The sequence below is a fragment of the Cupressus sempervirens genome, chromosome 6 (genome assembly GCF_028749045.1).
Source record: "Cupressus sempervirens isolate cs-2001-9-10 chromosome 6, ASM2874904v1, whole genome shotgun sequence".
Lineage (NCBI taxonomy): Eukaryota > Viridiplantae > Streptophyta > Pinopsida > Cupressales > Cupressaceae > Cupressus > Cupressus sempervirens.
The window spans coordinates 378794319-378810572 of record NC_143123.1 but is presented as its reverse complement, the minus strand read 5'-3'; the positions used below and the strand labels follow the sequence as shown (position 1 = coordinate 378810572).

Sequence of the window (16254 nt, the reverse complement as noted above, 5' to 3'; positions counted from 1 at the left end):
CATTGTTGACAATGTGTTGGACACAAAGATTATACACGTGGACATGACTGATTTTCTACGAAGAATAGAAACTCTTGTTGGTCATTAGATGAAATGTATTAAGAGAAGTCATATTCACTTGGTATCTACATTTCCCATGGCTGCTATAGAACTGAGTTCGTTCTCGGATTTGCAAAATGTTTCAGACCAAAATCAAAGACGATCAAGGATGCTGATGACAGGGTTATTATTAATCTTGATCCAGAAGTTATTGAGCAAATTTTCAAAGTGCCACATAATTCAGAATGCATAGATCTGACCAAAGAATCATCTTTGGAAATTTGGAATGAGAAAAAGGGAGATTATCAGAAGTATGTAAATCAATACTAGTTGGATAATAAAAGAAGCAGCTTCTCGAGATGGCCAAAGACTGTTCACAGGTCTAATTTCAAGCAAGAGTTCAAAGATCTTATCATTCTTCTCAGCAAGGTTTGTGGTCTTAAAGATTCCACTAATTTTGAATCATGGATGTATAAATTCATCTTCCAGATCATGGAGAACAAAGAACATATCTTTTGGGGAGAACTGATTAGTATTGCACTCTACCAACAGTTGCTCAATGTAGGGACTGTAGTGTCTTTCTACGTGAACTCCTACCTTGTTTACATTGCTGCTGCCACGAGATCTTTCTCTGGACTCTCAACCAAAGAAGATCATCTTCAGATTCCAGTTTGGGATTACTATGATCAGATCACTCTAGCATATAGTAAGTTCCATTACAAAAGAGTTCAAGATGCTTTCTTTAGTCATTTCTAATGCTTGTTTGATAGACAATTATCCATCAAAAAGGTATCTAATGAAGCTTGGGAAAAGGTAAATCAATACGGTTGCATCTTTCTCAAGTTTCCAACTTTTACTTACTTGAGGGTTGGATACTTTAAAGGTGAGTCGTATACCTTACCTAGGTATGCTACTGATAGGATCATTTTGATGGAATTAGCCAGACAACTCATGGAAGTCCATTCTGATCAGCATACTTTGCATAGGTCTGGTTTTGATATTTCTTCAGCCAAGCCCTTAGCGATAGGTAACTATTTGATCAATTTTGTACATAAAGCAAAAAATATGAAAACATAATTACAGTTAATTATTTTGAAGAAGTTTAAAGCTAGATTTGACTTCAATTATCGAGAAATGAATTCTTAAATCAAGAGGGCATTCACACATGTTCATCGCATCAAGGATGTTTGGATTGATATGAGAAGAAAACTGGATACAATGAAGATGGGTTATTGCAGATTAACTTTGCAACAGATCATTGATCTTAACATGCTTGAGATCCCATCATATTTTCAAATTGAAGATGGTGGCAATGTTCTTGATCTCGAATTTCATCAGGTAGGTTTTGATAGAAAATGCCCTTTTCCCATTCATTGGCAACAGAAGGAAGGTACATCCATTCTTGATAGATTTCAATCCATTTTGGCAAACACCAATAAGTTGCTGAAAATTAAAGGCCTAAAAAGGGTTAATCCGAAATTGGGTTTGGATTGTGGAAGCTTTGGCCCTCTTGGAAGGAAGTCACAGCTGGAAACTATAGGAAAATATGGAGCTTCTTCTCTAATGCAAAGGAGTCTCTTAAATTCAAGTTGAAGTGCGGAAAGGGATCTAAATCGTCTCAGATCCATGAACTAGTTTAGGAATTAGAGGAGGAATTAGAGATAGAATCAAACAAAGAAGATGAGAAAGAAGAAGGGGAAGTTATGATCATATCTCCTCCAAGAACTGCACAAACTCATGCACCATCCATGCATGAAGCACTTTTTTTGGATGAGATTGATGATGATGTGGATTTGTTTTCCACTATTTTCACACCTATTCCAGTTTCAGAAGTCAACATGTTGGCTCTTCCTATTTCTTCACCTGCTCTTATTTTTGCAAATGAGCAATATGAACATTTGGGAAGTGTGTTTGAAGATTTTCCAACTTTTACAAAGGGTCAAGTTTCTCAACTTGATACATCTCTGATAGGTTTTGAGGTTTTCATGATAGAATCCTCTCATCATTCTCCTACAAATTTAGCTGTGTAGACTAAATCTTGTTCAGTCACAAAAGAGATACAATTAGGATCAATGCTAATGATCTCCACTATACCTACTTCCACAGATGAAAGTTTCAGCTTGCCTACATGGTTGAGTGGGATCACAATGAAGAGAATAAAAGTGGTTGTACCTCCAGATAACCTTCCTGTCAAGAAGACTAAGTCCAAATTTTTAAAAAATAAGATTGTTTCAAGGATCTTAGTTGATTCGGAGAAAACCAAGTTTGTAGAAGTTGTCGAGCTACTAGTGGGCAAACCTATTGAAGAACTTACCTGTTTTGGTTACAAGTTCACTAAGGTAGAAATCGAGAAGCAATCACGTTTGAGTTGCTTGCAAGGTACTCAAGATGCATTAGCTAATGTGTTAGAAAACAATTATGAATCATGGGAGAAGAAGAATCAACTCAAACAGGAGGTTACTCGCCTAAATGAAGTCATTTGGCAACAATCTTCTCAAAGTGTTTTTATTGTGTCTCAGATGTTCAAGGAAAGAAAACTGATTGAAGCCGCGAAGTCTTGGATAGGAGAAATCATCTCTAAAGGAGTTCGAGCCATTACAGAAACATTTGCAGTTCTTAAGCATATCAAAGATATGAATGAAATAGATCAAAACTTGATTTCCTCCTTGATTCAAGAAGCAGATGATTTGGAGGAGATTCTCAATGATTGGGATGAGATTGCTAAATTTGATTTAGATGCCATGGTTTCATGTGACATTCTTCCATCCTGTGAAATGTTCTTCAGGTATCGAGGGCTTCTGGGTTATAAAGAAGAAACATTGAGAAAATTGGTTACAAAGTTGCAGACAACTCTTCGAGATTGTCAAATGACAGAAATAGGGATCACATGTGATTTGAGACAAATGGGATATCAAGTTCTTGATGAATGTGATAATCTGATTGCAGTTGAAAGGGCAAGTTCAGAATATACAATTAGGATCAATGCCGATTTAGATTCTAAGGATTTAGGTTCTCACACGATGAACAAATTTGTCTTGTATAAATCTTTGACAAAACACTTGCTAGATTCCTTGGCAGAAAATTCTAAGGTTGTGTAATCAGCATATCCAGATGCTGTAAGGATAGAGGCCATATCAAAGACAATGGAGATTTCCGATCTTCCTACAGTACGTGATGTTATCGGCAAGTTCAAGGCACTAAAGAACAATCTTTAAGATTGTTATTTTGTTTTTATTTTTGTTTGTAGATCTAAGAGGATGCATTGCATGAAAAGATGTAATTACATGTAATGTGAGTTGCATGTGTAGTTGTATGTAACCCAATAATTTCTCTTTTAGTTAGATTGGGTCAAAGTTGGTTGAGTTGCTCCTACTTTTTCTTTCATTTTTTCTCAACTCCTTTGCCTATATAAAGGAGTATTCCGTCATTGTAAAATCATCTTTTATCTTTTATTGTATGCAAGAGAGCTCTGGAGAAATTGTGCTAGCAAAACTTGGTTTGTGTAGCACTATTTTGAGAGAAAAGTGAATACAAAGGAGCAATTGAAACTTAACTTTGATTGAGTGAGATTGTTACTTGTGTGAATTAGAAGCTTTGTCTGTAATTTGCATATGTTATCTTTGATTCATGTAATCTTGTGTTCTTGATAATTGAGTATCAAAGAGTTAAGAAGCAATTGGAACCGGAGCTTTGACTAGGAGCATTTGTGGAGATATATAGTTAGAAGCTTTGTCTGTAGCTTATATTTCTTTCTTGATTCACAAAATAGTTAAAATATCTTTACTTTTAGAAGTTTTTGTGCCCTATTAGTAAAGTTTATTCATATAGAAGTACAACCGAACTTAGAGCCAAATCGGTTCACTTTCTGCTAGCCTTTGAGTTAGTGTTGGTTTATCCGTATCAACGTTTACAGCTTTAGAAAGAAGTGTAGTTAGAGATTTCACTTTGCCCATTACTCGCTCCATGGGTAAATTGATTTTTTCCTGAAGTTAAGAGGAAAGAATATTGGTAACACCCTTTTACAAAATCTCTCAACTTCTTGCTTACCTTGAATTGATCCAAGGAATGGTGAGAAGGGGGAGCCTTCCCTTTAAGGTAGGAGAGACTCTGTCTCACGCATTGTGGCTGGTCATCTTATTTTGCGACTAGATTTCACCTAAAACTGTTGGTTGCAAATTATCCACGCAACAGAATGGACATCCCATCAAGTTATAGATCAAGCAATGAGGAATTAGGAAAGGCATTGGTGAATTGTAGTGTTGTCTATCAAAATCAAATGCAATTTATGAAATGGGAGGGAGAGAAGACAATTTAGCGAAGAGCAGCCTTGTGGGTTATGACAAAGAAGAGGAAAGCTGTGGCTTTTTGCCAGGGAATGGAGAGGTAGAGTGAGTATAGCTTCAAATGATGGCGTTGAGTGAAAATTGATATTTGTGCAGCATTGGAGTTACACAAAACAATCTGTTATGCAAATAGGTAAGAGGTCTTTGACAGGCCACAGTTTTAACCCATATGTTTGCAGTCATTAGTGTGTTGATGTGATTAATTTGGAATAAGACTATCTTTCTATTCTTCAATTTTTTGTTGAATTTAGAAGCAGAGAGTCTCTCAATTTGTTTAACTAATTTTGAGTTTGAAGTTGAGGAAAGAGAAGCATCAGCATCAAAACCAATCCTGGTTTCCCATACAACTAGCAGAGATCTAGCGTCTTTGAAAATAGATGGACTAGAGTACATTTGTAGCAATTGTTAGCATACATAATGATAAACTTTATTGGTCTAGAATGTTGATATTCAAATGTTGTGGAACACAAACTTAAACTAAAACTCATCATAATGGATAGTAGAAATGTCAAATCTCTAAAAGCATTGTATTTCTTTTTTTTTTGTTCACTTTGTATTCATATTCAGAATATATATCTTTCTAAATTGGGATGGATATTATATCTCTTTGTTTTTTGTTTTTTTAAAGATAAATATAACAGAAGCACACTTATTTAAAAGATAAGTCTAAACCGTTTTTTCTCACATACCTGTTACATGATTGAATTGTTGGCAAGTTTAATATACAATGGAGAATAAATTGCTATCTGCTATTGAGAATTTGATTGCACTGCACAGAATATTGTGGGTTATCAACATGCCTAGAAAGTTTATGGCTTGAAATTCAGTGTTCTATTTTCTTAAATGTTGAAATTTAATTTAATAAATTTAAAAAAGGCATCAAGGGAATAAATGAAACCCTTTCTCTTTTGTGCAATAGGAATCTAATATCTTTTCCTACACTTTGAGGCCTCATCAATGTTTTACATTTTCAATCATTGTAAGTTTCTAATAAAATGCAGTTTTGAAGTGCATAACTGCAATCTATCAATCTGAACATCCGTTTAGGAACCATAATCATGAAATTTAAGTATGGTGCATCCTAATCATCATTTAGTGCAGTCTTTGTTTGTGGTCATTAAAAAATATTTACATACTAGCATTTAATATTTGATCATAGATAGCTAGAGCAGAAAATTGGAAATAAGCAGATAAGGTAAATTAAAGCCACAAGCGAACACAACCATATGCGCTAACCAACTGCCCCCACATTTTGGCCACAAATAAACATAATATATCCTGATAAACAATGCTTTTGTTTTCAGTTTCTGTTGCAATATGATATAATGGAGTCATGATTTGAATATTGAAGAAATATATGCTTCCTTTGCTACTTGAGATATGCCAAAGGATAACTAGAACATTTGTCTATGTTTGTCATTCAAGTGTCATGCTATTTCTTAGGAGATTGTGAGGAAAGTATTTTGTAAACAAGCATCCCAATTACATCCATGAACAAGTTGTGCAGCCATAAAACTTGACAGCATCTTAGATCTCAGCATTTGGTGAAGTATTCCAGCATTTCTGGAGAAACCAATGAAAAAATTGAATTTACTTGAGGGATGCCCCTTTTTTCCTTGGTACAATGTCAAAAGTTGTCATGGATTTGTGGTTATGTAATTTTTCCAATTGTTTGTACTTATTATTTTATTCTATTTGAATGTTTTTAAACTAGTTATTTTCTCTTACTAAATTTTTAACTGTGACAACTATCATTCTTTCATCTTGGGACAAGATAATAATTCAGGCAGATTTACACTTTCTAATTACATGCTCTTCTTTGAGTAATTTCATATGATGTTTCTTTTATATTTGCTTTTATCTTTTACATTGTATATCTTGGGACAAGCAATAAGTTGTTTTGCAAGTAGAGTAGAAGCATATATAACTTGCTATCATTTGCTGAATACTTTATTGTCAAGGCATGCTCAGAAAATTATTTTTCTAATAGTGTTGATGTATTTTGTATTCCTGCAGAATTGTTCCAAAGTCACTGCTAATGGTGTTTCTCATATTCTAGAATGTAGAGCTATGGAAGATCTCCTGCTTCGTCATAATGTAAGTATCAATAGAAACTGCACATTACAAATGTGTGGGATTTTTCCCTATATAGATATCTATTTTTTATTTAATGAAAGTAAATGCATCTGTGATATATCCTCTTAGACCTAAAACTTTTAGTAGGCATAGGTGATGTATTTTAGAATAGTACTTATCAATATTGTATTTAATGCATTGATATATTTTGGAAGATTGGGCTTTTTTATTGAACTTTTCTTGGTGATGAATTTTTATTGAATTTTCTATAAGTGATTTAGTGTCTCATAATTATGATAAACTTAAATTAGGATATATGATAGTTAGAGATCATTTCTTTTTTCTTTCTACTAGCATTTTGATGCGATGACTTCTACTCTCGATGATACAATCTCCTGTCGAGCTTTCTCCAAGAACTATTTCCATGCCCTTGTTCGTGAAGTTCTCTGTGCTCAAGTCGATGGGTTCTAGCGGGTCTCTGCTTAGGCGTGTCATCGTTCCTATGGTGTGCCTCTCAACTCAATGTTTGTGGCTTCTTGTGGTCGCGCCCATTTGTTTTGTTTTGGTCTACTGTGCTATGCTCAGTCGCACGTAGGTATTTCTTGTTGCTTTCATGACAATGTTTCCCATCTATGTTTCCTATTGCCATTGTTGTTGGTGTTTCAAATCCTCCCGTTGGTTGCTTCTTTTGTGGACCCCTAGATTTTTTTATTTTCCTATGGGCTTCTGGTGTGCACAACATGGCCTTTTCCTTTCCGCTGCCATCTTCCTCTAGTCGTTGCTTGTTATCTTCTTACATTTTTGTGGGCCTTCTCTTTAAACAGTGGTTGCTTTCGGATTTTGCATGTTGCTCGTTCTCCTTTCTCATGCTTTTTCTTGTCAGGGTTGTGCATTGCTCATTTTCCTTCCTGATTGGGGCTCTTCAGCTATGTGTCTTGTGTTTTGGTGTGGCTTTGTTTTACTCACGATTCTCTTTTCTCTACTTGTTTCTGCTCCCTACATCAGTTTGTTGTGGCTATATTTCTCCAGCAAGTTTCTTGTCCCTACATGCTTCCTGCAGAATGTGCTTGCTGCAGAATGTTTGACCTTGTTGTGGCTAGCAATACAGCCAGCCTAGAGACATTCTTTTTCGCTTCCCTATGATCATGTATTAGAGACTGAAGTCCCAGGATATCAATCTACACGAGCAACTACTTGATAGATTGAAGAAACTTGAATACGAGAATGCAAGACTTGTTCCTTCTATTGCAAGCTTGTCCACCATAGCTATTAAATTACTTGTTGAAAATGTAGAATTCTGCCTCCTTCTCAACACAATTTATTGCTTAGCACCTCCAAATACACTATCATCTTAGAGCATAATGCAAAACACTCAAAGCTTTTATCTTAGCTGAAATTGATAAAAAATTATAGTCTTGGGCCTTAGTGTACAACAACAACACCATCAGATCCCCTTCTCTAGCAAGAGGTGTCGAGGAGCTTGTCTAGGCCAAGTTGGCCGAGAAGTGAGTTAGGCGGGCTTGTGAACTCAATCTATGAGTTTGGGACGTTCCTACCCCCTCCTTTGACACTCTTCCTGCAAGCTACTCCTTTCTCAACAATCATTTGGGCCTCTCTAATATCACATTAGACAAGGCATGGTTTGGACATAGTAGTACCCTCTTCCTTAGCTTTCTCACACTTGCTGAGCACTTGCGGGTCCTTAGGTTGAGGAGGAAGCTTTTTCCTCTTCCCACTAAGATTTATCTGGATGAGGATTTCACTAGATCACAGGTTACAAAGATGAAACATTCTTGGGGACTTGTCGTAGAGGCTAGACATAGTGGGAAATGGACAATTATCAGGAATCTCAAGGCTTTTATTCGAGATTCTCCTTCACCTTGATGAGAATCGAAGGTGGCCTCCAAGGCCAAATGATGGTCTTGATAGCAGTTGGGCATGGTGGAACTTCACAGTGGTTCCCTAATTGTTAAGTGCTGGAATAACAACAGGTCCCTTTGGTCCTTGTTAGGCCTTTTCTAGGCTGCTCTTGGTATTGCAGATGTTCTCCTTGTTACAGAGACTCATGAGAGCCCCTTTTGTCCTCTTCTGCACGTTTCTGGTTGCCAATGGATGTCTTCTTTTAGGGATGAGATCAAATGTTTTGGTGGGGTTGCCTATTTGGTTAGGGGCCGACTTGTTGGCATGACTTTCATAGTTCATTCTGACAATTTTGCTAGATTCATGTGGCTTCACATTAGTCAGACATCATGTCTCTAAGATATCTTTATTGTAGTGTGTTATTTTCCTCCAACCTCCTCATGCTATGCATTCCACAGTATGGAGAATGGTGACTCTTTTGAGGACCTTCACGTGTTAATTTACTAGATTTTTCACGATGGGTGACATAATCGTTCTTGGAGACTTTAATTCATGGACTAGAGACCTTCAAACTCCTCTCCATGATCACAAATTGGATTAATTTCGTAAAGTTGAATTAGATCCTAACATCATGGGCTTATAATGTTTCTTCGAGGGAAAACATGGACACCTTACTAGATATGGTTGTCATATTTTACAGCTGTGTGAGGCCTCAAACTTGGTGATCCTAAATGGGCACCCTTGCTTTCCTACTTTAGGTCTTTCACTTGCTAGCCTCATTGCGATAGCGCTAGTGTTGTTGACTGTGCTCTCTCTTTGTCTTCTTTCATTTGCATTAACCACTTCTCCATCTCTTTGCTCCCTTTGGCGGATCACGACCTCCTTAGCCTTACCCTCTAGGTTCCCCCCAACCCTCCTATCCCCTCTTGCTAAGCCTCTCCCTACCCACACCTCCTTTTACTTCACAGAGAGCAACCATTACCTCTTCGGTTCATTACCTTCGTCGGCTCATCCCCCAAGGTTCCTTAACCAATTCTGGGGATGCCCCCTCCATGTTCAATTCTCTTGCGACCACATTGTGGGAGTCTTCCCTCCTCTCCATCCTCTACTGCACCCCTCTCCTCTCTCGTAGTCCCAAGCGCAAGACTACTTGTCATAAGAATCAATGGTTTGACAAGGATTGTATGTCCTTCCATTACTCGATTGTTTTGGCTTTTTCTACCCTTTCTCCCTCATTTGTCCAGTTGAGGCTCGCTTACTGCCCCTTTCTTCACCATAAGAAGCAATCGTTCATCCTAATGTAGTGTAGATCCCTTTGTGCCTCTCTTCTGTAGTCCCTAAAGCTCTTCTGGCACACCATTTTTTCTCGTCACCCTCCCCCACCCCCTTCAGCCTTTATTATGACTCCCTTGTTTTCCACACCTCCACTCTCTACAACATCCCCAACCAGACCCCTCTCCACCTCACTCCTCCGTCCCATTGCCACCTCTTTGCATTCTCTAACATTAGTAAGGCTTTTAGATGTATGTGTATTAGCAAGATTGTAGATGAGGAAGGGTTCCAAGTAGAGCTTTTCAAGCTCTGTATTACTTTTCTTGGCTCCTTTCTCATAGTGCTTTTTAACAGAGTGGTTTGCGTTGGTTTTCTCGATCCTTGGTCATGGCACATTATCGATCCAATCCACAAGTTTGGGTCGGTTTCAGATTGCGACAAGTACAAAACCATCATGGTTGGGCATACATTTGTCATGATAGATGCATACTCTTTGAGCTTGAGATTCCTCTTATTAAGGAGCAACTAGAGGATTTGTTTTAATTGACTATCAAGGATTATATTGATTCAAACGGAGGAGATCACGACTAGATGACATCTCTATTGACAAGGAAACTATAGCAATCAAGAAGTAGATATACAATACACGGTTGTGAAATTCTTCGTGTTTTGCTTAGAACCAACAAAATAGCAAAGGAAATAATCTTACTACAATATTGTGACTCAGCTCTAGACTAGCTTTATGATGTGCTAACATAAGAGATAATTATTTCATACCCTTGAATAATGTAATGTCCTCATCATAAAATAAATGTATTTAATTAAACTTTTTTAACGGGCCGATTGATTTAATGTATCTCGGACCCATTTTTATTTTTGTTTCCGTAGTTTGTGTTGCTGTTGGCTATCTTTGTACACCTTTAGAAAGTTTCCCGACGGGTATTTAAGCACGGCTTGTAGGTAGTCTGTAGTTATGCTTTGGATTTTTTTTCTTTGTACTGCGAACTCCTGTTTAGGGTTCTCTGTAATTCGCCATTTCGAAAGTGAAAGACCTTCCCTATTTGGCTCGTGCGGTTTCAGTGGGATTCAATCCTCACCCTATTCTGTTGTTGCATTGTACTTCTTCGCTCAGATCTAGAAAGTTGGAGCACCATCATATTGCAAATAACTATTGTTTCGATCTATTCTTTGTTCAGTGCACTTCCATTTTGATGTCTATTATTTTGTGGATTCCATCAACACTCTGTGTATGAGCAACATTATGTTTCCATCGCCAATTGTGTGATTCCACACTGCTCATTCCTCACCCCATCCATCCTTCCGTGTTGTCCTTCACCTCCTTGTACGGCTTGGGCCTTCGAGTCATCCATTTGAGCCACCGTACGGCCTATTATTCTCATTGTACAACCTACTACAAACATCGTACGACTAACTATCCTCCACTATAAAGCTTCCCAACCTCACTCCGTACGGATTGCCTCTCCATACCATATGGCCACTGGTGTCACCATATGGACTAGCAACCACCATGTACGGCCTCACAACCTCCACCGTACAGATTGACAAACTCCAGCGTACGGCTAGCAATCTCCACACCGTACGGCTCTGAATTTTGCCCTCCAAATTTGGTCCGTACAACCTCTCAATCTGTGCATTCATATTTCTATATGGCTATTTTGGTTTCAGAGTTAGTCAAAACATTATAGTGGTATTAGAGCAGAAATCATCGGGAGCATCTTCGAAACCGTTCGAAAAAGTGGCCACGCAGCACGGGCAGTGGTCGCATAGCACGGGCAACTAAGAACATGCAGCATGGGAGCATCTTTGAAACCGTTCGAGAAAGTGGTTGCACAACACGCGTAGTAGCCGCGCAGCACGAGCAGTGGCCACGCAGCACAGGCTGAGGTCGCGTAGCACTAGAGCATCTCCGAAATTGTTTGAGAAAGTGGCCACGTAGCATGGGCAGTAGCCGCCCAACACGAGCAACTGAGGCCCCACAACACGGGCTATGACCATGTAGCACGGGAGCATCTTCGAAACCATTTCAAAACTTTCGGGAACATCTCCAAAACCGTTCGGGAACATTACAAATAATGTTCATTAGTTCATGCTATAACATGTAATGTTCTATTCTGTTTTGGTAATGCTCCCAAAAGTTTCGGAGATGCTCTCGAACGGTTTCGGTAATGTTCCCGAAAGTTTTAGAGATTTCTCAAATGATTTTGGAGATGCTCTGAATGGCTTCTACTCTAATACCATTGAAATGTTCTCAACCTGAAAGATCACTGATGGATCTCTTCTGCTGATCTGCTGTAATTTTATATTTTTAAATTTGTTTTCCTATTTATTTGTGTTTTCTTGCAGAACTAGACAGAAGTGCAGAAAAGTTCATTTTTGATGGTTTTATAACATAGAAAGGAATAGGGAACAACAACCGTGAAACAAGACTGAAATAAATAAGGTATTCAGTAAAAATCAGAATTATTGCAAACCATACTAGGCATATTTGTCTGAATTATATAGCCAAGCAATAAATCCAATGTATTTCCCAAAGCTCACATACAAATTTGATGTCAAACTGGAAGGTAAAGGTTGTTCTCGAATCCAACATACATTTGGAGGTGAATACAAGCAATACTCTATACACCACGTGGTGTATTTGCTGCAAATGCCGTCCCATAGGCTACAATGAACCATGTCCCAACTAGAAGATGATATGCCACGTTGAAACCCCAATGAGAATTGATGCCTCTGTCCTTAATCACCACACACAATGCCAAAGAGATTCGGTGCCAAAGATTGCTGAGGGCTATGTCCTAGCCAATCACTAACTTGGGGTTTGCGTCCCAGACTAGAAATCGCCTATTAAGAGAAAATTCATAAACAAGTTGTCAAATATGAAAAAGATGATCTTAGAATGAAGCTTCTATCTCCTTATAACCCCTCTCAATTGCAAATCGAACCCTAAGTGTCTTCAAGTGGCGTTGGGTAGTGAAAATCTTATAATTTCTTATTTTAAAGTGGTCATGTTACTAGAAAATGACCTTTTTCCTCATAGACAGAAATCTGTTCACTGAATTGCCCTGAGACCAAAGAGAAAGATTTAGAGAATTTCGAGACCTTTCCAACGAGCTATCACACCATAGGATGCGCATCCAGATGAGGCCAAAAACCCCTTATTACTCCAAATTGGCTAATAACTTAGCCTTATTTAATTATTAAACACTAACTTAGGACATATTAAAAATATAACCCAAATAGCCACAAAATGCACAACTGACATCACAAACCATAAAATCATCTTGTCACTTGTCTGTGATTGAAGTTGGAAATCAAGGATCCACTGGTAGTCTCATCCCTAAAATCTAGGGATGCTCCTAAAATTTAGGAAACAAGCCCTATCCTTCTGCAATTTAAGAACGTCTCCCAACTGATCAATAACTGCCAGAACATCAAGTCCCCAACATTGAATAACCATACTGGGTCTCTATCCAACCTTGTCAGCCTACAAGACCCCATAATAAGCTGACTCACATGTCTCTACTAGACTGAGCTAAAAGAGGGGACATGACAGTCCTCCCCTCTCGGAGATGCTTACCCACAAGCAATGAACAAACTCCTATTGCGGCACTCTAATATACACTCCTAGGTGTGTGAAATGAAGCAACAAATCAAGGATCACCCAATCAAATGCACTGAATAGGATAATACCAGGATCCCACACTGGATGAGAGTGTTCCCACAACCAAGGTGGTAACATACTGGAATCCTTGTAAGACAAGGCCTCAAATAAAACAACACTCGGATTCCAACACCATCTGAACCAACACCCATCCATCAGGTATAAACAGGGATAACTAGAAACCTCTATCATGCCATATCTCTCCGCAACCACTGTGATACCACCATGAAAGTAATAATCGTCCAAAGCATCATGTCTACTAATACCCACATCATCCTGTAACCATGATCCCAGATGAAGTCTCTATGATATAGATGTGATAGCCCATGTCGGAAACTGCTTGACATAATGCTGGATTGTTTGTTGGTCCCACCAACCAATCCTCCCAAACTGCTGAGTTAGGTGCCTACAGTCAATAACTGTATCCTCTGAAGATGGGAGCACACTATCACAACACGGATAGTATAAGTCTTGCTTCAATATCCCCATAGCCTTATGAAGAGCATGAAAATCTGTCATGGAATATCCTCCACTATCTTGTTCATCAGTCATAAGAGCACTCCAACTGAGTGTAGATAACATCTGTCAAGTGACATCAAAGTGCTCAACCACTATGTCTACCCTCCTGTCATGAACCCTGAGTTGTCTAATCAAGCGATGAGGAGTCTGAAAATGATAGTTCTCAAGCATGTGTACTACCTCTAAATCTGCACTATGGTAGAATACTGTGTCGGAGTCATGTACAACGCTGTAAGGAGTATCTAGTATGCATTTACTAATGCATGTATCCTCATTTATAGTATTGCAACTTTGTACCTCTGAGACCACCTCCTTTGTCAATGATGAAACTGCTATCACCACACTATGCTCCCTCTCATCAGCTCCCCATGTGTCTACACATACAACCGAATCATGATCTTAGGATCCTGTGTCACTATGAGTACACAATACTTTGATTTCTAGGGTATGGTCTAAGAAATCAGACTCATCATGACATGAAGTCTCATCACTCAATGCCTCTGAAATGCCTATGTCTGGATTACTCTCTTGTGCAAACTCACCAAAGTAATCCTGACCCTCTGTATTACTTGTTGTTCCATTCTTAAGTTGAATACCATCATCAACATCATTACCTCCAGTTGAAATAAATGTTACCTCATGATTTGAACTGCTGTTGCAAATTTCAGAATAGGCCTCACACCTTGGTGTCACATTTCCAACATCTCTAATGGTTTGTCCCCTGATTGTAATCTCTTCCAATTTGTGACCAATGGCTTCTTTATTATCATTTAATATTTCTTTCTCTTTTTGTTGCTGAAAAGAGCTTGTAGATACCTAGTTATCATCTGCTTCAGGTACACCCATAAATTCTGTAAAGGAAAGGAGGTTGCGTATCTCCTTAGGAAGAGAACAATATTGATGGTAGTTGCTCATAACTGCAACATTGAATGTCTTGGCAAGAGGCATCTTACTTGTGCTTGTTAATGAAGATGAAACCTTAGAGCACCCATTTTGATTTCTAGCCATGGTAGGTTCCTAGTCTATTCCAAACCCTTGCCAAAATGAATTATCAAAACTTTCTAGCTAGTACCCAAATGTCAAAATGAGTTATCAAAACTTTTTATCCAATACCCAAATGCCAAAATAAACTATCAAAACTTTTGCTGAAATCTATTGTGACAATTTCTTACAAACCCTACAGGCTAGCAAGATGTAAGCTCTGATACCACTAAAAGATCCCTGATGGATCTCTTTTGTTGATCTGTTGTAATTTTATATTTTTAAATCTATTCTCCTATTTATTTGTGTTTTCTTGCAGAACTAGACAGAAGTGTAGAAAGGTTTGTTTGTTTTTTATGGTTTTATAACATAGAAAGGAATAGGGAACAACAACCATGAAACAAGACTGAAATAAATAAGGTATTCAGTAAAAATGAGAATTATTGCAAACCGTACCAAGTAGATTTGTTTGAATTATAGAACCAAGCAATAAATCCAATGTATTTCGCAAAGCTCACATACAAATTTGATGTCAAATTGGAAGGTGAAGATTGTTCTCGAATCCAACATACATTTTGAGGTGAACACAAGCAATACTCTATATACCACGTGGTGTATCTGCTGCAAATGGCATCCCACAGGCTGCAATGAACCATGTCCTAACTGGAAGATGATATGCCACGTTGAAACTCCAAGGAGAATTGATGCCTCTGTCCTTAATCACCACACACAATGCCAAAGAGATTCGGTGCCAAAGATTGCTGAGGGCTATGTCCCAGCCAATCACTAATCTGGGGTTTGCGTCCCAGACTAGAAATTGCCCATTCAGAGCAAATTCATAAACAAGTTGTCAAATATGCAAAGGATGATCTTAGAATGAAGCTTCTATCTCCTTATAACCCCTCTCAATTGCAAATCAAACCCTAAGTGTCTCCAAGTGGTGTTGGGTAGTGAAAGTGTTATAATTTCTTATTTTGAAGTGGCCATGTTACTAGAAAATGACCCTTTTCCTCATAGACAGAAATTTGTTCACTAAATTGCCCTGAGACCAAAGAGAAACATTTAGACAATTTCGAGACCTTTCCAATGAGCTGTCACACCATAGGATGCGCATCCAGATGAGGCCAAAAACCCCTTATTACTCCAAAATGGCTAATAACTTAGCCTTATTTAATTATTAGACGCTAACTTAAGAAATATTAAAAATATAACCCAAATAGCCACAAAATGCCCAACTGACATCACAAACCATAAAATCATCCTATCACCTATCTATGACTGAAGTTGGAAATCAAGGATCCACTGGCAGTCTCATCCCTAAAATCTAGGGATGCTCCTAAAATTTAGGAAACAAGCCCTATCCCTCTACAGCTGAACCCAAAGATTAATCACCCTAGGCAAGATCATACCTCCTAATAAGTAGGAACTGCCTCCTAAAAACAAGGAACGTCTCCCAATTGATCAATAACTGCCAGAACATCA

At 38.2% G+C, this 16254-nt stretch overlaps 1 protein-coding gene across 3 annotated transcripts in view; it reads left to right on the top strand.

The window, feature by feature from the left end:
* The window catches only part of LOC149552640 (ubiquitin-protein ligase), a 249298-nt gene that overhangs the window by 191314 nt on the left and 41730 nt on the right, over positions 1-16254 (top strand). For all 3 annotated transcript variants that reach the window (XM_089788214.1, XM_089788217.1, XM_089788215.1), the window contains one exon: positions 6399-6479. In XM_089788214.1, coding sequence (XP_089644340.1) covers positions 6399-6479 — 81 coding nt within the window. The remainder of the gene's footprint in view (positions 1-6398; positions 6480-16254) is intronic.